Source organism: Dipodomys merriami, unplaced genomic scaffold (assembly GCF_024711535.1).
Source record: "Dipodomys merriami isolate MVZ:Mamm:240054 unplaced genomic scaffold, mDipMer1.0.p SCAF_146, whole genome shotgun sequence".
Classification (NCBI taxonomy): Eukaryota; Metazoa; Chordata; class Mammalia; order Rodentia; family Heteromyidae; genus Dipodomys; species Dipodomys merriami.
Genome location: NW_027202782.1, coordinates 1095140 through 1119513, shown reverse-complemented (window position 1 = coordinate 1119513; position 24374 = coordinate 1095140). Strand labels below are relative to the sequence as shown.

At 42.2% G+C, this 24374-nt stretch overlaps 1 protein-coding gene across 4 annotated transcripts in view; it reads left to right on the top strand.

The window, feature by feature from the left end:
* Positions 1-24374, top strand: part of Sctr (secretin receptor) — a 70111-nt gene that overhangs the window by 4333 nt on the left and 41404 nt on the right. For all 4 annotated transcript variants that reach the window (XR_011371784.1, XM_070021858.1, XM_070021857.1 and 1 more), the window contains exon 2: positions 15557-15674. Coding sequence is in view for 3 of the 4 variants with exons in the window: in XM_070021858.1 (XP_069877959.1) it covers positions 15557-15674 (118 nt within the window). In the remaining variant the exon portion in view is untranslated. The remainder of the gene's footprint in view (positions 1-15556; positions 15675-24374) is intronic.

The window sequence follows — 24374 nt, the reverse complement described above, 5'->3', positions numbered from 1 at the left end:
GATATTATTCAGCCTCCTCTGCCATAGGCTCCCACCAGCATGTGCTGTGCTGCTATAGGCCCAAAGCAGCAAGGTCAAGTGACTGTAGAGTGAAATCTCTGGATCTTTGAGCCAAAATAAATCTTTCTTCTTTGTAAGTTGATTTTCCTGGGTCTTTTGTCACTTTAAGAGAAGTCAAGCCTCCATGCTTTCTAAGCAGGCAGTCTACCACTTGATCCAAGCTCCCAGTCTTTGTATACAGGTTATTATCAAGACAGAGCCTTCATGTATTCCCTGAAATAGCCTAGACTACAGTTCTATTATTTGTGCTTCTTTCTGTTGCTTGAGTGACAGATGTGCACCACTGTGTCCAGCCACTGATTGAGATGGAGTCTTGCAAACTTCTGTACATCTGGGCTAATGTTGAACAGTGATCTCTGGATCTTCACCTCTCGAATAACTATGATTATAGGCTTGAGTCACTGGACCGGGCTAAGAATACCTTTTTGAAAGTGTATTCCCTAAGATTAGAGCTCCATGAGTATGGCCACCCCCTCCAGTGGCCCCGCCGGTGGCTACCAGCCTCCATCCCTTTAGAATGCTGGGAGTTCTCTCACTGACATTCACCCAGGCTTGGGGATGTCCTTCAGCCCAAGGTACACCCACAACACTCAAATCCTATCTATGCTGTTTTTATTATAAACACAAGGCTGCTCAGTACTGTGCAAACTTGAGGAAATGAGACTATTCTGGGCACATGGCTCTCTGAGGTGTGCCTGGTGGCTACCTGTCTTTTCACATTCCTGACCTGCCACTTGTATGCTCATTTGCAGCAAATGGAATTTCCTCTCATTTCCTGAGAATCAAAGAACTATGGATAAACTTCCTCTAATCAACAACCTGCCCTGATGGATGTGTCTACATTGTCTTCTCCATTCTCTTCCTTCCCATCCATCCTGAGCAGCTGGGCTGTCATAACAAAATGCCATAGACTAGCTTAAACAATACAGGCTTATGTTCTCTTAGTTCTGAAGACTGGAAGTCTAGATCAAGGTTTAGCAGGGGCTAGTTTCTGTTGAGGACTCAATGGATGGCTTTCTGGCTGATAGGCAGTCGCTCTGTCCTCGCCAGCCTTTCCCGTGAGCACCTCTGAGTAGTGTGACAAGAGAATTGCTGGGATCTGTTTCTTGTAAAGGCATGAATCCTTTAGGATCAGGCTTCTATAATGTTATTTAGCTTTAATTTCCTCATGAGAGGCTCTTTCTCCAAATATAGCCCCATTGAGGATTGGAGTTTCAATTCCTGAGTCTAGCTGGGAGATGGGACACAAACATTCTGTCTACGCACCATTTTCAAGTTATGGCATTATCCCATACCCATCCTCAGGGCTTTCCTTCTTCAGATGACACATTGACAGCCATCTTATCCAATATTTACCTTTTTCTCATCAAATGCATCAGCTCGTTCAATTCCACAACAGGGATCTGGTAGACGACTCTCCCTCAGCTCTGTCTATCCTTCCTGCCAGAGCCCCACATCTGCCCCCTGGTAGCTGGCTCTTGGAAGACAAGTTCATGCTCATGGTCTCACATTCTCTCACACTGCAGCCTGACTCCTGTCTATCACTCACAGAGTGAGTCTCTCATTAGTGCTGTGTGTTGTAGAAAGTCCTTGAAATCTACTCTCTACAAATATCCAGTACATGATAGAGTACTATTAACTGTACTCATCATGCTGTACACTCCCCTCTAAACTTGATCACTTGTCATTGTTGCAATGTTGATACTTTTATTTTTTGTCCTGGAGCTTAAACTCAGGGCTTGGGTGTTGTCATTGAGCTTTTCTTTTCTGTTTTATTACTATTACTATTACTATTACTATTATTATTATTGTGAAAATACCGTACAGAGGGGTTACAATTACATGGGCAAGGTAATGAGTACATTTCTTATCAAGCATTGTTGCCTCCTCCTTTGTTTCCCCTTCCCATCCCTTCCCATCTCCCCCAGCAAACTTTCCTTCTTTTATAAAGCCAAACAATATTCCATTGTTTTATACCATTCTTTAATCCATTCCTTTGTAGATGGACACTTACATTGATTCCATATCTTGACTATGGTAAACACTGCTGTAATGAATGTAAGAATGCAGATATCATGGTGGAATGGTGCTGACTTCATTTACCTCAAGTAGATCCAGCAGTGAGATTTCTGCATCACATTGCAGTTCTATTTTTAAGTTTTTGAGGAACTTATGGGTCATTTTCATAGTGGCTGCAACAATGTACATGTCATCACAGTGTAGAAGTGTTCTCTTTTCTCCACATTCTCTCTAGCACTTGTTATTTCTTGTCTTTTTTCTAATAACCATACAAAATGGTAATCTCATTGCGGTTTTGATTTTCATTTCCCTAAGGATTGATGATGTTGAATAACTTTTCCCATAGCAGTCTGCCATTTATACACACTGGACATTTCTCAGTCCTGGTCCTACCTAGGACAATGTGATGGCCAACCTTCATTATCAACTTGATTAAGAAACCCCTACAGTATCAATAAATATGCCTCTGTATGTGTCTGCGAGAGCATTTCCAGAGATGATTTATTAGGTCAGGAGGAACTTGACCTAATGGATGGGTTAATTCCTTGAATGCTTCATAATATGATGGCCTTGTTGGGAACTGGTAAGGATGTGAGGCTAGTTGGAGGAAGTGGGTCTGTATCTTTCCCTGTATTCTCCTTTTCTCTGCTTCCTGGCCACATGATTTAAATTGCTTTGCATTGCCCTCCTCACCATAATGGATCAAAATTTCTGAAACTGTTGAGTGAAAAGAAATCTTTCCTCCTTTAATTGGTGTCTGGTATTTTGTCACAGCAATGAGAAAAGGAAAAAAAATACAAGCATTTATGTGCCTTAGACTCTTCTGTGCAGCTGTAACAGAATATCTGAGACAGGATAGTTTTTACAGAATAGGGATTGATTTCTTGTAGTTCTGTTTTGGAAGCTGGGAAGTCTGAGACTGAGAGCCTTCATATTGTGCTATCTCCTGGTGGGAAGCAGAAGAGCATGAGACAAGTAGAACCCGCCTAGTCTCTAAATCATCCCACTCATCTGCATTATTGCACAGGGATTAGGTTCCAAGCATGTGAGCTTTGGGACTCACTTTAGCCATAGCACCACCCAGTTTGGTTCAGAGAAGGGACATTATGAATACTAACATGAATCTAGGAGTCATACACCTGCTGTCCTTGGCAGAGGGCCCTGGCACCCCAGCCTGTCACAGGCACTCAATGCTGGGTGTTCCCACCTGATGTACTATCCTCCCTTGACTTCTGCGGCACATGGACTCCTGGCTTCTGTTCACCTCTCTGCTTCTCCTCACACTGCATCTTCTCAGCTCCACAAGGCCCACTCTCCCAACTCTATCTTTGGCTCCTCACCTGCCTCACTTTGCTTGCAGTACTGTTATCCCGACCATCCAAACTTCCTTTAGTTAGTTCAATCTCTCTCACTTGTCCTATTTCATTCTTTTCTTTTTTTGGGGGGGGGAAGGGGTGGTCATAGGGCTTGAACTCAGGCCTGGGTGGCTGTCCCTGAGTTCTTTTGCTCAAGGCTAGTGCTCTACCACTTTCAGCCACAGTACCACTTCTGCTTTTCTGGTGGGTAATTGGAGAGAAGAGTCTCACAGACTTTCCTGCTTGGACTGGCTTTGAACTGTGATCTTCAGATCTCAGACTCCTGAGTAGCTAGGATTATAGTCATGAGCCACCAACACCTGGGTCATTATTTTCTTTTATCTTGTGTATATGTGGGAGGAGGCATGTAAGCCAGTACTGATGCTTGAACTCAAGGCCTGGGCACTGTCCTTTCACTTTTTTGCTCAAGTCTGGTATTCTACGACTTGAACCACAGTTCCACTTTTGGCTTTTTTACTGATTCACTGGAGATTAGACTCTCCTGGACTTTCCTGCCCTGGCTGGTTTTGAATGTTCATCCTCACATCTCAGCCTCCTGAGAAGCTAAGATTATAGGTGTGCTTTCACTATTTTCAAAGTTATCAAGTAACCCAAATCTGACGCATGGGGGTCAGAGTCCCTTCCACTCTCCTCACATTCAGTCTACTGTCTGTTGCTTCAGGGTTTTGCCTCTTCCATGTGATATCTCATGATATCTGTTCATGAGACATTGCTCTTAGGCATGAGAGTCCTCACTTCTAAAGGGTGGAGTCACCTCCTGGGGGGTCCCCATTGCCAGAGTCCCTACTGATTATTATATCCACAACTTCCTACATGCTGGTCCTTCAAGCCCTTGCTCCTTACCCCCATTTTATCTGGATGCATTATGCTCTCCCCAGCTGTCTCTCAAGAATCACCTTTCTTGCCTCTCACCCCGGCCCCACACCCTCCCCTAGAGGCCTTCCCACCCAATTCTTTCTCTCTTAGGGCACTTACATCACACACTGGCCATTGGCTTCTCTGCACCCTTTTGGACACTGGGCGCTAAGCTTCACGGGCAGGAACAATTTCCCATATGCCTCTGTGATTCAGTGCTGGGCAGGCTGCTGAGGTATGCAGTGGTATAATAAATATTGGCTGACATTTTGTGTTTTGAGCTGAGAAAAACCATAGCAAATTCCATCTTCTTACTTTTCACTCTGTAAAGAGAAACCATAGGATTGTTTCCTTTATCCTCCCTGGAACAATTTCTTTCCTGTCTCCAGTTGGAAGGCAGAGAGCTGCATTATGAAGTTTGAAGAGAAAAAAAATGACATTAAGTCCCTTCACGTTCTTCAGAATTTTATTCTTATTATGTGTCATCCTGCATGTTGGCATTTTAGATTTAGGAGCCCCAAATCAACATTGTCATAGCTAACAGAACTCTATGACCTGCTTCCTCCCTTATTCTCTGCCTCTGTGGAGTGGATTATTCTGTTGTTTTCTAAAGCACATTCTATGGATGGCCTGTAGCTCCCAGGTGTGCATGTTTTATGAATAGGAGACATTGACTTTGCTTCCCATTGCAGTACTAGATAACCTAAAGGCCATAGATTATCCCAAACAGGATCAGGCATTCTCCTTGGGCCCAATCTGTAAAATGAGGCCACACAGCATAAATCAACCAGCACAGAGCTGGAGACTTCTTCATAGAAAGGGTCTGTTAGCTCATAAACTGAATATACCTCTTAAAATATGTCTACCAACTGTAAAAATACCCTAAAACTTGGATGATGAATGTTAATCATAGAACTATCAGGCAACAAACAAGAATATTAACAGGAAATCTGAGAATGACAATGGCTTCTTGGAAGCTGAATGTATAAAAGTTGACCATTACCTGGGTGCCAGTGGCCCATACTTGTAATCCTACCTACTCAGAAGGCTAAGATCTGAGGATTGCAGCTTGAAGCCAATTGCACAGAAAAGTCCATGAGACTCCTATCTCCAATTAAGCACCAAAAAAAAATCCAAAAGTGTAGCAGTGGCTCAAGTGGCAGAGAACGAGCATGAGTAAATAAAACTCAGAGGTAGCAATTAGGCCCCTGGACTGGCATGAAAAAGTTATCATTTATCTTCAAAGGTAACATTTAGTTCCACAGGTAAGAGAGCTCCTAGACAGAAGATTACAAAGAAAAAAATACCACTAATTTGACAGCAGATAAAGATAAAAAGTACCATTACTCTCCCCTACAGTATAACCCCTGCTTTCATATATTTGATGTAGGTATAATTTGTGGAGGGGAAGGGGAAAAACAAATCATTTAAATAGGGATACAGGTGGACCCATTACAACAATGAGATGTACAAGTCGTTATGTCGAAAATGAACTTTACAACTTTGGTGGGGGGGGGATGAGAATTGGGTGGGGGGGGTGGGGGGAGGATGGGATGGGAAGGGGAAACAAAGGAGGAGGCTACAATGTTTGATAAGAAATGTACTCATTATCTTGCCCATGTAATTGTAACCCCTCTGTACAGTATTTTCACAATAAAAAAGTACCATTAATTTAATAACAGGAAAAGATAATAGAGTTGGAAGATCAGTCTAAATTGTTGATTATTCAACCAACATGCATCTAGGTCAATAGATAAAAGATGAAGGGAGAAAATAATAGAATAATAGAATAACAATACCTTTTAAATTCCCAGAAATGTAAGCCCATATTGGTCACTAAATAGCCAACCAGTGAACAAATAAAAAATCATTTCCATAAGACATTCTGAAGAAACTAAAAACCAAGAAAAATCCTAAATAGTTCTAAAGGGAAAATTTAAAAATTATATGTAAAAGATTTGGAATCAGAGCAGGTGCTGGTGGCTCAAGTCTATAAGCCTAGCTACTCAGAGGAGGCTGAGATCTGAGGGTCATAGTTTGAAGCCATTCTGGGCAGGAATGTCTTTAAGACTTATCTTCACTAAAACTACCAACAACAACAAAAAAGCCAGAAGCAGAAATGTGGCTCAAGGAATGCTAGTCTTAAGCAAAAGAAGCCCTCAGACAGCAAGCACCCAGACCCTGAGTGTTAGCACAGCAAAAAAAAAAGTTTGGAATCACAATTGGCTATGTTATAAACTGCATAGGAAGAAAGGGGAGTAATGCCTCCAAAACTGGGGATAAAAATGATTTCAACCTAGAATTCTCTATCCAAATAAATAGTTTCACATTAATCAAATTAATCTTCAGCAAAGATTCAAAAGGTTGTCACTGTGCATGCTTTCTTTTTTTTTATTGTGAAAATACTGTACAGAGGGGTTACAATTACCTGGGCAAGATAATGAGTACATTTCTTATCGAGCATTGTAGCCTCCTCCTTTGTTTCCCCTTCCCATCCTGTCCACTCCTCACTCCCCCACCCAACCCTCCTCCCCCCCAAAGTTGTAAAGTTCGTTTTTGACATAACGGCTTGTACGTCTCATTGTTGCAATGGGTCCACCTGTATCCCTATTTAAATGATTTGTTTTTTCCCTTCCCCTCCACAAATTATAACAACATCAAATACAGTGAAAGCAGGGGTTATACCGTGGGGGAGGGACATACAAAGCAACAAAGAAATAATCTTATAAATGTGTTAGAAACAATCGCATAAAAGAAAAAAAATCATTTGAATACATATCTTAGGGTTCATTTCCCTAACATCAAATTAACTGACCTTTTCTGCTTGACTCAGACATATACTAGATATTGCAAATAAGGGAAACCATGGGACCTATGTTTCTTTGGGCCTGGCTTACTTCACTTAATATAATTTTTTCCAAGTCTTTCCATTTCCTAACAAATGGTGCAATGTCATTCTTTCTGATGGAGGCACAGAATTCCATTGTGTATATATACCACATTTTCTTGATCCATTCATCTACTGAGGGGCATCTGGGTTGGTTCCATATCTTAGCTATGGTAAATAAGGCTGCAATAAACATAGTCGTGCTGGTAGCTTTAGTGTGGTCTTGTTTGTGAACATTTGGGTAGATGCTCAAAAGTGGGATTGCTGGGTCATAGGGGAGCTCAATGTGGAGTCTTTTGAGGAACATCCATACTACTTTCCAAAGTGGTTGAACGAGTTTACACTCCCACCAACAATGCAGTAAGGTTCCTTTCTGTCCACATCCCCTCCAGCATCTGTTGTTATTAGAGTTCTTGATGATAGCCATTCTAACTGGGGTGAGGTGGTATTTCAATGTTGTTTTGATTTGCATTTCTTTTATGGCTAGAGAGGTTGAGCGTTTCTTCATGTGTCTATTGGCCATCCTTCTTTCCTCTTCAGAGAAGTTTCTCTTTAAGTCTTTGGCCCACTTATTTATTAGGCAGTTGTTTCTTTGAAGATTTGTTGTAGGGAGATTTAATTTTTTGAGTTCAAGGTATATTTTAGATATGAGACCCTTGTCTGTTGTATGGCTAGTGAAGATCTCCCAATCCGTGGGCTTTCTATTGATCTTGCTAGCTATGTCCTTTGCCATGCAGAAGCTCTGCAATTTTATGCAATCCCATTTGTTCAACCTTTCTTTGATTTGTTGTGTTTCTGGGTCTCTATTAAGAAAATTTTGGCCTGTGCCAAGGAGACCTAGGGTTTCTCCTATTCCATCCTGTCATGTTTTCAGAGTGTCTACTTTGACTCCGAGGTCTTTGATCCATTTGGAGTTGATTCTGGTGCAGGGTGATATATAAGGATCTAGCTTTAGTTTTCTAAAAGTAGTTAACCAATTTTGCCATGTGCATACTTTCTTAGAGAGTTGCTAGAGAATTCTGGGTTTCTGTAAAGCCAGAGTGCAAACCTAGGAAAAGGACATGGAACCTAGAAAACAGGACTCCAGGTGGGAGATGAGGGTAGAGGGCACCCAGAACTAACCAGCTGAGAGAGTGCAGGTTGAGCAGGGAGAAGGAAGACCCTGGGGGAAAGGTGCCCAGAAGAAAAGAAAATAAGACTTAGAGTGTTCTGTCAGTGCTGGGAATATTTGAAAAATCAGCCACAGATATGCAGAAACGAATCAAATAAAATAGCATGCAGGAAAAAAAAACGTACAAGACATAGTCATTTTATGTGATGCGATTCAGCAGCCAACAATATTGCATAGTCAAAAGAAGCCATTCTAAATACTGAACATTTGTTTCACTAAAAATTGAATGAAGACAAGTGCATATAATCTATAAGGATACTTTAAAACATCTAAATCTTTATCTTCAATTAACCAAGAAAGTTCAATCTAAAGCCTAATTTTGAAATGTGAAGATTAAAAAAAGAAAAAAGACAACTAAAAGGAGCTGGAATTGATTGCCTTTGGAGAGCTGGTACAGCTCTTTGGCACTTGTACAAATAAATGGAAACAAATATACTAACACAAGTTCAGAGTGTGTGTATGTATGTGAGAGAGACAGAGAGACAGAGAGACAAAGACAGAGAGAGACAGATCTTGACACTGGTGGCTTACACCTGTATCCCTTGCTACTCAGGAGGCTGAGATCTGAGGATCAGGTTTGAAGCAAGCCTGGGCAAAAAAGTCTGTGGCACTTTTATCTTCAATTAACAACAACAACAAAAGCCCAAAATGGAGCTCTTATCTCCAATTAACCAGAAAATAAGTCACACGTGGAAGAATGTCAGCCTTGAGTGAAAAAGCCAAGAGAGACTTGAAGGCTTTGAGTTTAAAGCATAGTACAATAAACAAACAATAAAATAAAATAAATGAATCTTTTAAATGAACTGCTCTTATTTTAGAGAAATATTTTACATAAAGTTATTGATTCTTCTATTTATTTTTTCTCCACTGAATTTTGAGTTGTTCTCCTTAATACTTTTAGTGAGTATATAAAATGTGTGCATAAATGAATATGTGTGTATCCACATGTATTGACCTCTCCTCCCCTTCTCTAGGTTAATTTAGATAACCTATTTTACATCTTCCCAACAAGGTATCTTTCAGGTACGTTGTTCCTCTGAGCAGCATGCTGTATCTAGCCACTCCCAACCATCCCAAGGGACATCCTTCTCCTCTGATCATCCCTTGGGAACCTCAGGCCCCGTCTTTCAGCAGAATACCATTGTATGGTGGTGGACCCATGTAAAGGAAGTAATGACCTTGCTTTAGTACATTTCATTGGAAAGATACAGCTAAGAGAACTATTGAATGACCCACTGTACACACCAGGCTGGCCAATGTAAAATAACAAACACAACAGAAAAATAACAAATGTAGTTAAGAACAGGAAGAAATTGGAACCCTACTATGAAATGGTATAACTGATGTTGAAAGTGCTTTGGGGATTCCAAAAAATTAAGTAGGGCATTACTCTATAATCCAGAAGTTCTACTTCTGGCCTTAGACAGATAGTCCTCCAGTTAGGGTGATTAGATTTTTGATGTCTGGCGTTACATAGGTGTGAAAGTGGTAGCAAACATTGGGATTCAAATCTAGATCTTTTCCCAGGCTTGCCTTAGGTAGTACTATCCTTTCTGGTGACACTGGACTGTGGCAATGAGTTTTAGCTCCCAGTTGTCATCAGAACAAACAGCTAATATTCTAGTGTGCATTGTGTAGCTGAGCCGGGGTGCTCAGTAGGTTGAATGCATTACTGTAGTTTGAATTCTAGTCATTTCATTTACAAAAGGTTTATAAGAGAATGCAAGTTGAGAAGCATCTGAATGTCCCTGTATTTATTTGGGTGTTTGAGTTCTTTCATATGCATTATATAAGTTTTAACACATAAATCTGTACATTTGCTAGATTTCTACCTAAAAAGTAAATGATTCTAAGTATTGTCTAGTTTGGATCTGGAATGTTTCCCAGAATCTCATGTGTTACAAGGCTTAGTCTCCAACTTTGTGCTATTGTGAGGTGGCAAAGCTTTAAGTAGTCCAAGACGGAGGTCTTCTGATCACTAGGGGTGGCCAGAAGATTCCATATCTTCCTCCTTCTCTTCATTCCTTGTCATGAAGTGAATGGGTTGCTCCATGATGTGTTCCTGCCATGAGGTATTGTCACCAACCCAAAGCAATAAATGCCCAATCATTCGTGATCAAAAACAGCCAGGACCATAAACCAAAACCAACCCTTTCTCTTTATATGTTGATTTTTCTCAGGTATTTGCTGGAGTGGCACAAAGTGGGCTAAAACAAAGAAGCTTTGTAGTGATAATTTGGTGTCTATGCACTCACTTGTATAAGCTAAATAAGCTTACAATCTAAGACCTTAGCTGAACATTTTTCTGTGTCCTAGGAGATTTTTTTTTGTTGATTCCAATGGTTGCTACATAGGTAATCATGTAGAAATTGTGCTCCATTTTTATAATCTCTATGCCTTTATTTATTTTTCTTGTTTTATTGTGCTGGCTAGAACTTCTGGTACTATAATGAAAATTGTGAAAGCATACATCCTTACCTTCATGCCAGCCTAAAGGAAAAACAGTCAGTTGGTCAACATTGAAAGGTTTAGCAAATTTTTGAAAATGTTCTTTACCAATTTGAGAAAAGTTCCCCTCTATTTCTATTGTCTGAATGTTTGGGTTTTTTTTCCCACAAGAAGGTATTGAACTTTGTTGAATGGGTAAACAATTTTTCTACATAATGTGACTTTTCTTCTTTGCCTGCTAATATGGTGGCTTATGTTGATTGATTCTCATACTGAATTTGTGCTTTGATTAGAAACTTGTTGCTTAATTCCAAATGTTTGGAGACTGTACTGTTTGTTTTCTTTCTGTCATTGATTCCTATATGATTTTAGCTCTTTTAAATTGGTCATGATTCATCTTATGGCATAAAATATATTCTTTTTGGTAGATATTCCACATGCACATGATAAAAATGTGTATTCTGTTCTTGGATGAATTATTCTGTAAATGTTGAGTGTATTGTGTTGGTTGATCGTATTTTTCTATACTCTTGCTGATTTTCTGCATAGTAGTTCTACCACTTGTTAAGAAAGCAGTGAAGAAACAAAGGTTGTATATTTGTCTCTTTATCAGTTTTTGCTTCCCATATTGTGAAGCTTTATTTTTAGTGCATGTACATTTAAGATTGCTGTGTGGTTTTTATTGTCTATTTAAATTATGCAATGTCCTTTGCTATGTATAGTTATTGTTTTGGCTCTACACCCTTATTTTATATTAATATAGTCACACTTGATTTCTTTGGTCAACATCTGGATTACTTATCTTTTTTTAAGGCTTTTAGCTGCTTATGTATAATTTTAGTTAAATATTTTGCCATTTAAGTTTCATGTAGACACCCATAGTTTGTGTTTTAAACTATTATGCACCATATCTCTTTTATTTGATATATTTTTTTTGGCGGGGGGGAGGGGTCCAGTCATGAGGCCTGAACTCTGGGCCTGGGTGCTGTCCCTCAGCTCTTCAGCTCAAGGCTAGCGCTCTACCACTTGAGCCACAGTGCCACTTCCGGCTTTTTTCTTTTTGCTTATGTGGTGCTGAGGAATCGAACCCAGGGCCTCAGGCATGCAAGGCAAGTGCTCTACCACTGAGCCAACTTCCCAGCCCTTACTTGATATATTTTGACCATTTATACTTAGTGTTATTGTTGATGTACAATGGCTTAATTCTGATATTTAGTGTTTCATGTTTGTTTTCTGAGCTTTTAATTTCTTTAGATTTAATCTTTTTGGTGATTTTTCAGCTTGTTGAACCTAAATATATGTGTCTTTCTAGATTTGGGATTTTTTAGCCATTTCTTAGAACATGTTTTTAGCAGCACCATCTTTCTCTTCTGAAATTCTTAAGGGGTAAACATTAGATTTTTATATATCTCCCACAAGTTCCTAAAAAAATCTTTTATTTTTATTATTTATTTTTTTATTGTGAAAATACCGTATAGAGGGGAAATCTTTTATTTTTTATATTAAGTTTTTTCCCTCTGTTGTTCAGATTGAATAATTTCTACTATTTTGCCTTCTGTCCCACTAATTCTTACTGTGTCTCCCATCTACTCCCATTCTGTTGTTAAACCTATATACTGAGCTTTTAATTTTGATTATTGTCTTTTTCAATTCTAGCATATAATTTTAATTGTTGTCATTTTCAATTTGATTCTTCTCTAACTTTACTCACTGATTCTGCTGAAATCTCTCTTTCTCCTTCCTTTCTTCCTTCCTTTCTTCCTTCCTACCTTCCCTCCCTCCCTCCCTCTCTCCCTATCTCCCTTCCTTTTTTCTTTCCTTCCTTCCTTCCTTCCTTCCTTTTTTCTTCCTTCCTTCCTTCCTTTTTTCTTCTCTCCATCCTTCCCTCCTTCCTTTACCCTTACTTCTTTTTTCTTTTCATTTCTTTTTGAGACACTGGGGTTTGAACTCAGGGCTTCATGCTTGCTTGGCTTGCTTACTTGACTAGCAATCTACTCCTTGAGCCATGCTTCCAGCATTTTGCTAGATGTTTCATAGAAGCACTTTCGTGGCTTCTTTTCTTTCTCAGGCTGGCTTCAAGCCACAATCCTTTTGATTTCAGCCTTTGAGTATCTGTAATTATGGGCATGAACCATCAGCACTGGGATCTTTCTTGTATTTCTACACATCTGAAGTCCTGCTAGCTCTCAGTATGATGAATGTTACATTTTGAGATTGGTTTTTATTTTAAACTCTTGTTTAATTTTTTGACAGTTGGAGGGGTGGGTGGGTGCTGTGTACTTACTGTGAGATAGAAATAGAAGTTTAGCTTCTTATTCTGAGTCATCTGATACCTGCAAGGGTGCTGGTAGTTACAGGTGGTGGGGGAGGGGGAGAGTGCCAACATGGTCTCCATCGACACTGCAAGGTTCATGGCCACAAGAAAGTCCTAGATCTTTATGAGGCCTCCTCTGACACCATCCTCAGGGCTGAGGAGCACATCATTGCTTCTGTTGGGGCAGAAAATCATCTCCACTGACACTACAAGCCACTGACACTTCATGACCACAGAACAGGATGAAAGTTCTAGCTGCCCATTTGACCTCTCTAACTCTGCCCTGGCCAGTGTTTGTAGGCCCCATGAAACATACACATTACCCCTAACATCACCAAGGCTTAAGTTCCATGTTATAGCTGGTGAAAAGGTTGGGAGGCGTGGCTAGATGGTAGAGTGCCAGCCAATGAGTGAAAGCTTCAGAGATCCAGTTCAAGTCCTGCTCTTGGGGGAAAAAGGGATGTTCTGGATTCCCTCTTGGCCTTTTTGGGGAGGAAGGATGTTTGGCTGGAGTAAGAAGATTGTATGGAAAAGTCTTCTGTCTTGGCAAGAGCTCTGTCTTGTCTTTGGCTAGTGAGAGCAGGCTTTGGTTGGGGCTTTTTTGGTTTGTACCTTGTGGCTGTTCCTTAAGGTTGGCTTCTTCAGCTCCAGTGCTATGACATACAAGGCAGAAGTCACTAGATTATCAGTCTCCAGCCCTGAGGACTCTAGCTAACCTGCCTTCTCAGATTCACCTTTCCAAATCTTCTTATTGTTTTTTGTAATATCTAGGATTGTGTTTGTGTTTATTTCAAGTAATAAAATATATATCTGACCCATTTTCTTGACATAGAAGCCTGTCTTTATTCCTCCTGTTAAATACAAACTTAGCCAGGTGCTGGTTGGTGGCTCACACCTGTAATCCTAGCTACTCAGGAGGCTGAGATCTGAGGACCACAGTTCAAGGCCAGCCAGGACAGCAAAGTCCATGAGATTCTTATCTTCAATAAGCTACTCAGAAAAAGACTGATGCTGTGGTTTAAGTGGTAGAGTGCTAGTCTTGAACAAAAGAAACTCAGGGACAGCACCCCAGCCCTGAGTTCAAACCCCAGGACGAGCAATAGATCAATCAATCAATCAATCAATCAATAAAGTTGCTCTTAAAAGCCTTCTCCACATATCAGATGGCTTTCGGAAGTAGAGCTAATTGGCCAAATAATACATTTCCTGATATAGGGTGCTTATATGCATTAAAAAGATTGTATCTAACTGGGCATCTATAGTCCTGAATACTCAAGATGCTGAGATCTTAGGATCATGGTTCAAAACCAGCCTAGATAGACCACTCATGATTCTGAGCATGCTACCCTGGTTACATTCCCATCACCATAAAACTCAGTTTTCTTCTCTGCATATATAAGAACATTGTATGAACTCAAGACTTGAAGCATTCACACACAGTTTAAGACCAAAGGAGCCTATTCTAAGACACAATGCCTTTGTGCCTCTGATTATATATTATTTATCCAAATGAACACCAGAAAATGGAAACAAGAGGTTTTTTCCCTTTGTTGTTTTTGTTTTCTTTGTGTCTTGTTTGTTTGTTCAATCTGTCTTTGGGAGGATAAGGGGGGACACAGAAATGGAGGGACAAATGGTGAAAAAAATGAAGCAGTGACAGTCACTAGTCACTATGTGAAACTAGATGAACTATACAACTCGTATGTCAGGATGGGAGGGGAAAACTGGGAAAGTAAGGCAAGGGGTAGCATTGTCCAAAAAGAAATGTATGCTTTACCTGACTTATGTAACTGTAACTCCTTTATAATAACAATAAGAAATTAAAAACAAAAAAGTACTGTATGAACTAATGTATTACGAAGGGCTCCATAATATTAAAATTACATACTCATATCTGTAGCAAGAGTGGGAATTCATTCCTTTGTCCATTCAGTTGCTCATTCATTTATTCATATATTTATTGAGTCTCTGGCACCAATGAAGTAGGAGAGCTGTGCAGTGAGTGTAACTTGGGAAGAGCGAGGATGCTAGGATGTGAGCCAGCCCCTCTTCTCACCCCGTCCCCTTCATCCTTGTGGTCCCATTGTCTGGGCTTTCTTCAGTGGAACACCAGCGGCTGAGTGTGGGGTCCAATGAACTTGCCTGACTCAAAAACAAGCTTTCAAAAACTAAGATGGCTGCACAGCTGGACTGCAATAAAATACGTCTTATAAACTCATAATAAGGTGCCCAAGAAACAAACTACTTTTTGAACTTGAGACTCTTGATAAACCTAAGAGCAAGCTTTATAGTGGACAGACTACAGGTCATGTGAGCATGATAGCTGCCCCCAAACTCCTTGGATTCTGCCTTCCTCGTGTTTGAATCCCCGTGAGCTAATCTGATTGATGAGTAGCAATGGTGACACCCTTGGCTTGGGCTTACAGGTTGGAGCCCTGCCCCGCCTGTGTGATGTGCTACATGTGATGCAGGAGGAGCAGACCCAGTGCCTGCAGGAGCTCTCCAGAGACAGAGAGGATGCGAGCATGGAGCTGCCAGTGCCAGGTATGAGGCCCGCCTCAACGCAGGTGCATTCTGCAAGTGGATCGTGTCCAGTGCCATGGGATGAGGGAGCATGAATTCAAGGCCAGGGTGGGTTGGAGATTGGGGGAAAATCCAGTACTGCTCACTCAATCACCTGGGGCCATAAATGGTCTATACAGAGGAAGGAGCTAGCATCTCCACTCCTGTCTTGGACCTGTGTAGAGAGCCAGACCATTCCTCTCCCTTTCTCTCCTCCCTTTCTCCCCTTTCCCCTCCTTTCTTCCTCTCTTCTTTCCCCTCTTTTCTCACCTTTCCTCTCTCTCTTTCTCCCTTCTCCCTTTCCATCCGCTCTTCTCTTTTATGTCAGTACTCAGACTTGAATTCAGGGCTTGGGTTCTATCCCTTAGCTTTTCCTAGTGCCCTACCACTTGAGCCACAGCCCCATTTCTGGCTTTTTGCTGTTTAATTGGAGGTAAGAATCTCATGGACTTTCCTGCCCATGCTGGCTTCAAACTGTGATCCTCAGATCTCAGTCTCTACAGTAGCTAGGATTATAGGTGTGAGTCACTGGTACCTAGCTAGCCAGTGTTTTCTTACCACCAGCTTCTTCATGTGCAAAAGGTGAGAGTTTGTAGAAACTGTGAGGTCATATGCCTCACATGCATGCTCTTGCCTTCATGATTTAGATGAGGGTGGGAGGAGGACTCAGTGTGGGGCTTGGAAAACTTGAGGTCTCATACTTGTGAATGACTGCAGGCAGATGATTTAACCTTCCCTCTCCTAATCTATAGAATGGATGAGAATTCTAACAATAGATGAGATAAAGTATGTAAAAGCCAGGTACCAGTGGCTCATGCCTGTCATCACAACTCTACTGGAGGCTGAGATCATGAAAACTGTGGTTCCAGGCCAGTGTGAGCAAAAACAGATTTCAAGACCCACCTCAACATAGAAAGCTGGATTTGGCGATACTCTCTTGCAGTTCAAGCTATTTATTGAAGAGGCTGAGGTAGAAGGGTCATGAGTTCAAGTCCAGGCGGAAAGTTAGTGAGGCACTATATCAAAAACAAATTAAGAACGAAAGAATTGGGGACATAGCTCAAGCAGTAGGGCACTTTCTTAGCGAGTGGAAAGTCTTGGGTTCAATCCCTAGCACCCCCACCCCTCAAAAAAGCACGAAGGATAAAATCATTCCCTTTCTTAAGTTCTCCTCCTTGCCATTCTCAGCTAAGAGTATAGAATTAAGACACTCCGCAAGAATTCCAACATTGGTATCCAAAAGTTCACAGCAGGCATGTTATCTCAGGTAAGAGGTGGGAACAATCTAAAACGTCCATGAAGGATGAATGAACACCTTGAATGGGATCATTGCACACAATGGCTTGTGATTCAACCTTAAAAAGAGATGAAATACTAATGCACATGACAACATAGGTAAACCTTGGTGCCAAGTGAAACAAGCCAGACACAAAAGGCCACCACATGTTGATTCTACTTCAGTGCAATGTCCAGATTAGGTAAATCCACTAGCACAGGAATTGGATTTGTAGTTGACTGGGATTGTCTGGGGTCAGCGGGGGAGAGACTGCAAGATGCATCCAGGGCTTCCTTTTGGGGTGTGAAAATATCTCAAAATGTGATGGAGGTGATTGCTGTATAGCATTAGATTATGTATGAGCCAAATGCCACTGAATTGTATGAGTTACATGGTTCATGGTTGACTTTAAAATATATTATTTGACTTCAACTTAAAAAGACAAAGGGACGTAAAGGGACAAATAAAGAAACCCAGTCTTTTAGATGGCTTTGTGATCTTCAACAAATCGCTAATGTCTCTATTGCTAAGGCCTCTATCCCTGTGTCTATTTTAAGAGATGACTATGGAATTAAAAGCATTCATTCAGATAACACTGATTTCATGTTTGCTGGTATCAGGTGAAGATGTTAGAGGACAGAACATGAGGCAAGTGAGCCAGCCCAGACCCCACCCATCGCTTAGGAATGCTTGGGAGCAGATCCTTCACCAAATAGGGGTTTCTTGGTTGTGTGCTGCAAAAAAAAAAAAAAAAGCCCAGAGCTGGTGTAAAGTTCCAAGCTGTCAGATATTTCAGATTTCCCTGCCCTTTAATTTCATGTGTGGCTTTTGACTTCTTGGTGATACAATGGCTGCTGCACCTCCAGGGAGGAGAGGACAGTCTCTGTGCATCAAGAAGGATGATAAGGCATCCTGAGGGACCAAGCTTTCCTGCAAGTCCAGGAGGCTTCTGGTTCTACCTCTCCTCTCCGGACCATCCTGTCTACAATGGAGGCTGGAGGGTAAAATTATTTGTGTAGGGGAGGAAGGAAGGGGATTCCTAGGGATTGAATTCAGGGCCTAAGTAAACACTATCCCTGAGCTTTTTTGCTCAAGGCTGATGCTCTACTACTTGAGCCACATCTCCACTTGCAGCTTTTTAAAAATGGAGATAGGAGCCTCATGAACGTTCTTGCTAGAGCTGACTTCAAACCATGATCCTCAGATCTCAGTCTTCTGAGTAGTTAGGATTAAAGGCTTGAGCTATTGGCTTCCAGCTGAAGGTGGGATTTTTAGCTATGCATGTAGTTGCCTTATAACAGCCAGCTCCCGGAGAAGGAAGAGAAGGCTGGACCATAAGGAGTATGCTTTAGTTCTTCTGACTATGGGCAGGAGAGAGACATGCCTCAGTTAATTACGAGTCTATACAAAATGACAATGAGATAAATAAGGAGTGTGTGTTCTGCCTGAGACTGGGGAAGAAGGTGGTATTTGAACCCAGATCTGAGTGGCCCTGGTTGCTACCAGGAACAGATGTGAGGCAGCCACAAGGCCACAGCACACAGGATCTCCTCGGTCACTTGGAGGATTTTTATCTTAAAAGGGAGATAGAGAGCCCTGGAGAGCCTCTGAGTCTAGTACTGTGATTGTCTGCGTGAGGGAAAGATTGCCCTCACCACAGTGAGGACCCCTGATTGGAGGACAAGAAGAAGTTCGGGGACCCACTGGGAGCAAGCCATCACTGGGACTAGCTAGGGTGTCTTTTTGTGGGTCCCCAGAAACAGGTAATCATCAGGAGTATAATAACTGAGACTGAGAACCAGGTGCTGGTGGTACAGGCCTGTAATACTGGCTACTCAGAACACTTAAGATTGAGGATCACAGCTCAAAGCCAAGCCAGGCAGGTAAGTTCTTGAGACTTTTATTTCCAATCAACCAGCAAAAAAAGCTGAAAGTGGGGCTGTGGCTCAAAGGATAAAGCACAATCTTGAATTTAAAAAAAAAGCCAAGAGAGAGCTCAAGGCCCTGTGTTCAAGCCCCAGTACCTGTACAAACAAAAACAAACAACAATAACAACAACAAACAACTGAGATTGAGCAGGAAGGAAGCAAACCTATCCCTGAGGCTTGTGAGTAGAAGGAACTGCATCCACAGGCCCCTTGAAGCAAAGGCGCTGGAGGATATAGCCACCATTCTCCAGTGGTCAGAGGTGGGGGCAGGAAGCAACATTCACAGACCTTCACGTCTAGTGCAGGGGGCTGGGGCACAGGTAAGCCTGGATAGGGGCTACAGGAGCTATAGGGCCTCAGTACACAGTGAGGTTGCAGGCACTGGGAAAATCAGGACCAAGAAAATAGGTGCAGGTAGGGGAGGGAAGCAGGCTGTTAGGTGGCAATATTGGGCAGACTCAGGGATGAACTGGTGGGGACGAGGTAAAGGAGGGAGAATACGATATGTCTCCAGCCACATGTTTACCTTTAGCAACTGGAGGAGGAAATAAAGGGTAAGGGGGACATCAGTGGCTTACGCCTGTAATCCTGACTATTCAGTAAGCTGAGCTCTGAGCATCAGGGTTTGAAGCCAGCCTGGGCAGGAAAGACCTTGTGATTCTTATTTGCAGTTAACCAGCAAAAAGCTGAAGTTTAAGCTGTGGTGCAAATAGTAAGGTGGTAGCTTTGAGTGAAAAAGCTAAGCAACAGCATCTAGGCCCTGAGTTCAAGTTCTAGTGCCAAGAAATAAAGGACAATCAGACATTTCAGGGAGAGAAGTTCAGTTACTTTTTTTTCACTGAAATTAAATAATTTATTACTGTTGCTAAAATGAGCACAAGAACTTAATATCCAATTTTGTTTACTTATGAGCAGTTTTAATTCACTTTTAAGTCCCAAGAGACCAGGTTTTCCACAAGCACAAAAATTGGTTTTAAACAGGTCAGAATACAGCAGTGGATGGATGAGAGTACTTTTATATGGACAGATGTAAAGAGAGTGAGACATTTTCTTTTACACAGAGTTTTATACAAAGTTTTCTTTAAAAAAAGGCATAAACTGTAACCAAACTATCATCATTAGAAAGATGACTCAATAGTAAACAAATTCATTAATATCTTCTGAATATAGAAGGCTGTTATTTTTTTCATAAACATACAGGGTGACTAGAAATTGACATCTTATAAGTAAAACAGAGAAGCTTTTTGCTTGTTTTCTAGTTGAAATTGATGTATGGAATGAGTGAATGAGTATAGATATCTTGGTATGTCCCCCAAATTTGTCTTTATGAACAAATCTTCAAGATTAACAAAAAAGATACATTTGTTTGGATCAATTGAAATAAATGATATTTTGTTGTAAGCACTTATAAAGTCTTGCTACCTTACCAGCTGGTAGGGTAAAATAATATGTGGTAAACTAGGCACAGTGGCTTACACCTGTAATTTAAGCTACTCATGGAGCTGATATCTGGAGGGTAATGGTTTGAGGCCAGCTCCTGCAAAAAAGTTTGAGAGACTCTTACCTCAACCAATAGGTGGATGTCATGGCATGTGCCCCTCTTCCCAGTATGGAGGGAAGTGTAAATAGGAGGATCGTGGTCAAGGTTGGCTTGGGAAAAAATGAGACCCTATCTTAAAAATCAGACTCTAGAAGTCAAATATTATCTTGTATCCAAATTAATTATAGATTAGGAACTAATATTCCCCCCATTGAAGTAGAAGAGGTAGCTTCCCAAGTCTTCCCTTTGGGAAGCTGAAAATATCTCTTCATATCTTCAACATAACAAGGTGGACATTTCCACTACTCCATGAAATGGATCAAATCTGTTGAAGTGACTGAGGCTATTTTAGATTTTTTTTTTTTTTGCTAGTCCTGGGGCTTGAACTCAGGGCCTGGGCATTGTCCCTGAGTTTCTTTTGCTCAAGGCTAGCACTTTACCACTTGAGCCACAGCACCACTTATAACTTTTTCTGTATATGTGGTACTAAGGAATTGAACCCAGGGTTTCATGCATGCTAGGCAAGCACTAAGCCACATACCCAGTCCTGTACTAGATTCTTGCAACCATGCAGATTTCCCAGTCACAGCACTAGGCCTGGAGAGGTAAAAACATTTCAGTTCTTATGAAAATAGTAGTGATAAAAGGATGATTTTTCAGAGCTACCTGTATCTTGTAAACCCTGAAGAAACCCTGGGACCTATGAAATATCAGCCAGAAGTCACTCTGACGCAGAGGGACATGTGCAATATACAATCCCTCTGTGCTATTCTGTGAATCCAGGTTTTGGGGAGATACACACTTTCCCTTTTCTTTTCCTTTCCCCTTTCCTGGCAGTGGTGATCTAATCTCTGAAAAAAAAAGAAAGGCTGGGAAGGTAGAGTGCTTGCCTTGCATGCATGAGGCCCTGGGTTCAATTCCTCAGCACCACATAGGCAGAAAAAAGCCGGAAGTGGTGCTGTGGCTCAAGTGGTAGAGCGCTAGCCTTGAGCTGAAGAGCTGAGGGACAGTGCCCAGGCACAGAGTTCAGGCCCCACAAAGGATGAAAGAAAGAAAGAAAGAAAGAAAGAAAGAAAGAAAGAAAGAAAGAAAGAAAGAAAGAAAGAAAAAGAAAAAAAAGAGCCCTTCTCACATTGGTCCTTCATATAGGTTGCCTTATAGATGCTGCCTCATGCTAGCTCTTGAGCCTGGAGCATCACTAAGCATCACCTCTACATCTGAACACCAATGGCTTTCCCCCTGAAGCTATCTTCCTCCAGCCTCCAGCTGCCTGGCATAGGTCCTCTGCTAGGGTACCCATCCTTCCTTCTCAGTCCTGAGGTTAAGCACTGTGAAGGGAGAAGTCAACTTTTTTTCTTTTTTTTTCTTCCCAGGAGACTTGCAGGTTGAAGCCTTGACTCAAACCAGAAGTCTAGGTTTAGACACACGGAATTGAGTTCTCCACACTGGGCTAGAGGCTGGGAGTGTTGTCTGTGTGTATTGGATGCAGAAGAGGCTGAGGCTGTGCAGAGAGAGGGGGTGGGGAGGGAAAGGGAGAGGCTCCAGCACTGGCACTCCTAGCCAAAAGAAGCCAGATTGGCGGGGGGGGGGGGGGGGGGGGGGGACGTTGCAGAAGCCATTGGGACAGACTCTCCTTGCCTTTGAGCCTTCCTTTCCCCCTATTGGCTCAAAGGCTCTATGTACTCTCACATGCTTAGGGGCACAGTTGAGAGTGTATGATTTGCCTAGGTCTCTTGCTCCGCAAAGGCTGTGTCTACCATGTGAGGAAGTAAGACATCTTCAAAGCTGGTGTAGGGTACAGCTGCCTTCTTCCTTCCAAAACTCTGATGATAGGCTGCTCTGAGAGAGAAGGCCTAGATGGCTGAGCTTCTGGAGAAATGGTGGAAAAACTTCAGGTCACACCAAGAAGAGAGGGGTGGCTATTTTAAGATCTGGTTGTTTGCCAACCACTAGTGGTTCACATTTGTCAGTCTCAGCTATTCAGGAGGCTGAGACCTGGAGGATCACAGTTAGAAGCAGAAAAGTCTGTGAGACTCTGTCTTCAATTCACTAGCAAAAATGCAGCTCAAGTGGTAGAGGGCCAACCTTGAGTGAAAAGGCCAAGAAAGAATTCAAGGCTCTGAATTCAAGTCTATACAAAAAAACAGGGTTAGAGGCATGGCTCAAGTGGTAGGGCGCCTGTAGAGTGGAAAACAACTTCCATTTCCAGTTCTTTCTCAAATCAAATAGAAAAAAAATGTGATTGTTGAAAGTATCTTACTGGAATGGGAATGTGGCTTAGTGGTAGAGTGCTTGCTTAGCATACATGAAGCCCTGGGCTCAATTCCTCAGTACCACATAAACAGAAAAAGCTGGAAGTGGCACTGTGGCTCAAGTGGTAGAGTGCTATCTTTGAGCAAAAGCTCAGGGATAGTGCCCAAGCTCTGAGTTCAAGCCCCAGGACTGGCAAAAAAAAATCCTTGGGCTTGGAAAGTGGCTCAGTGGTAGAGTGCTTGCCTCACATACATGAGGCCCTGAGTTTGATCCCTCAGCACCACATAAACAGAAAAAGCTGGAAGTGGTGCTGTGGCTCAAATAGTAGAGCGCTAGCCTTGAACTGAAGAGCTGAGGGACAGCGCCTGGCCCAGAGTTCAAGCCCCATGACCAAGAAAGAAAGAAAGAAAGAAAGAAAGAAAGAAAGAAAGAAAGAAAGAAAGAAAGAAAGAAAGAAAGAAAGAAAGAAAGAAAGAAAGAAAGAAAGAAAGAAAGAAAGGAAGGAAGGAAGGAAGGAAGGAAGGGAAAGAGAGAAAGAAAAAGAGAGAAAGAGAAAGAGAAAGAAAGCATGCGTCTCTCTGCTATTCTATTTCGTTCTAAATGAAAGCAGACACCACCACTCAGTTGATGGCTTGCAGTTTCTCAATTCTACCCTTTCCTTCTATGCCTTTGGCCTTTGCACGTATGAATCTCTCTGCCAAAACACCATTCCCTCTCTTCTCCAGTTTGCCAATAACTGGCCATTTTAGACACCTCCAGAAACCATGCCCTGCATGCCTATCACTCCTCTGGTCTAGCTGACCTCTGATTCCTGTAAGACCCTCCGTTCCTCCTGGCATCTCTGCACTGCACTGTGAAGATAAGTTTGCCTGACTGTCCCTACGGGACCACAGATAGAAGTGGGGCTGCTTCTCTCTTCTTTTCCAGTGCTTGACAGTGAGCCTGTACAGGCCAAGCACTGGGTGTTTGTTGACTGACTTACTGAATTAATAAAGTGCAGAAACTCAATGGAGAGCAGGAAGAAAGCAAGGAGAAAGCAAGAGATCTGGTGTCCAGGGAAGAGTGAGAGTTAAGCATGGCTTTGGAGGCAGCCAAGGCTCCACCGGTGAATGCCCCCAGCTGCTCTCAGGCAGGCAGAGATGAAGCCCCGGTTCTCCTTGGACCGCCCACAAGAGCATTGAGCCAGCTCTATGCATCGGGACTCAGCCTCTGACTTGATCCTGCTGGCTGGGGTCTCCTACAAACTTCAGGTGCCCTCCAGACTTCCACGATGCAAGGAGTAGACTCAATTCCTGCAACTCTTACAGGGGCTTTTCCTTTTGTGTGTATGTGGGGGGGGGGTGGTCAGGAAATGCAGGCAGAGCAGTTGGGGAGATCTTCATCAGGACCATGTCCTGAGTCTTACACATGACCCTGGAGGAGTTGAAACAGAGGTTCTGGGATCAAGTTCAGCCCTGTGCTCCTCACCCAGGCCTGGCACCCAGCGGGTCCCCTGGGAGCTCAGCCAAAGGGTCCTCCATTGGCCCTGATCCATGGAGGGGTGGGGGTCTCACCCCCGGGGAGCCAGGGTTAATGGCTAAACTGCTTGTCCTCCCTGGGGAGGAGGTTAATGTTGGAAAGCCAGACAAGTTGCAGGAAGTGCCATTCACAGATAAAAAATTAACTCTTCAGCTATTCTGGGCTCA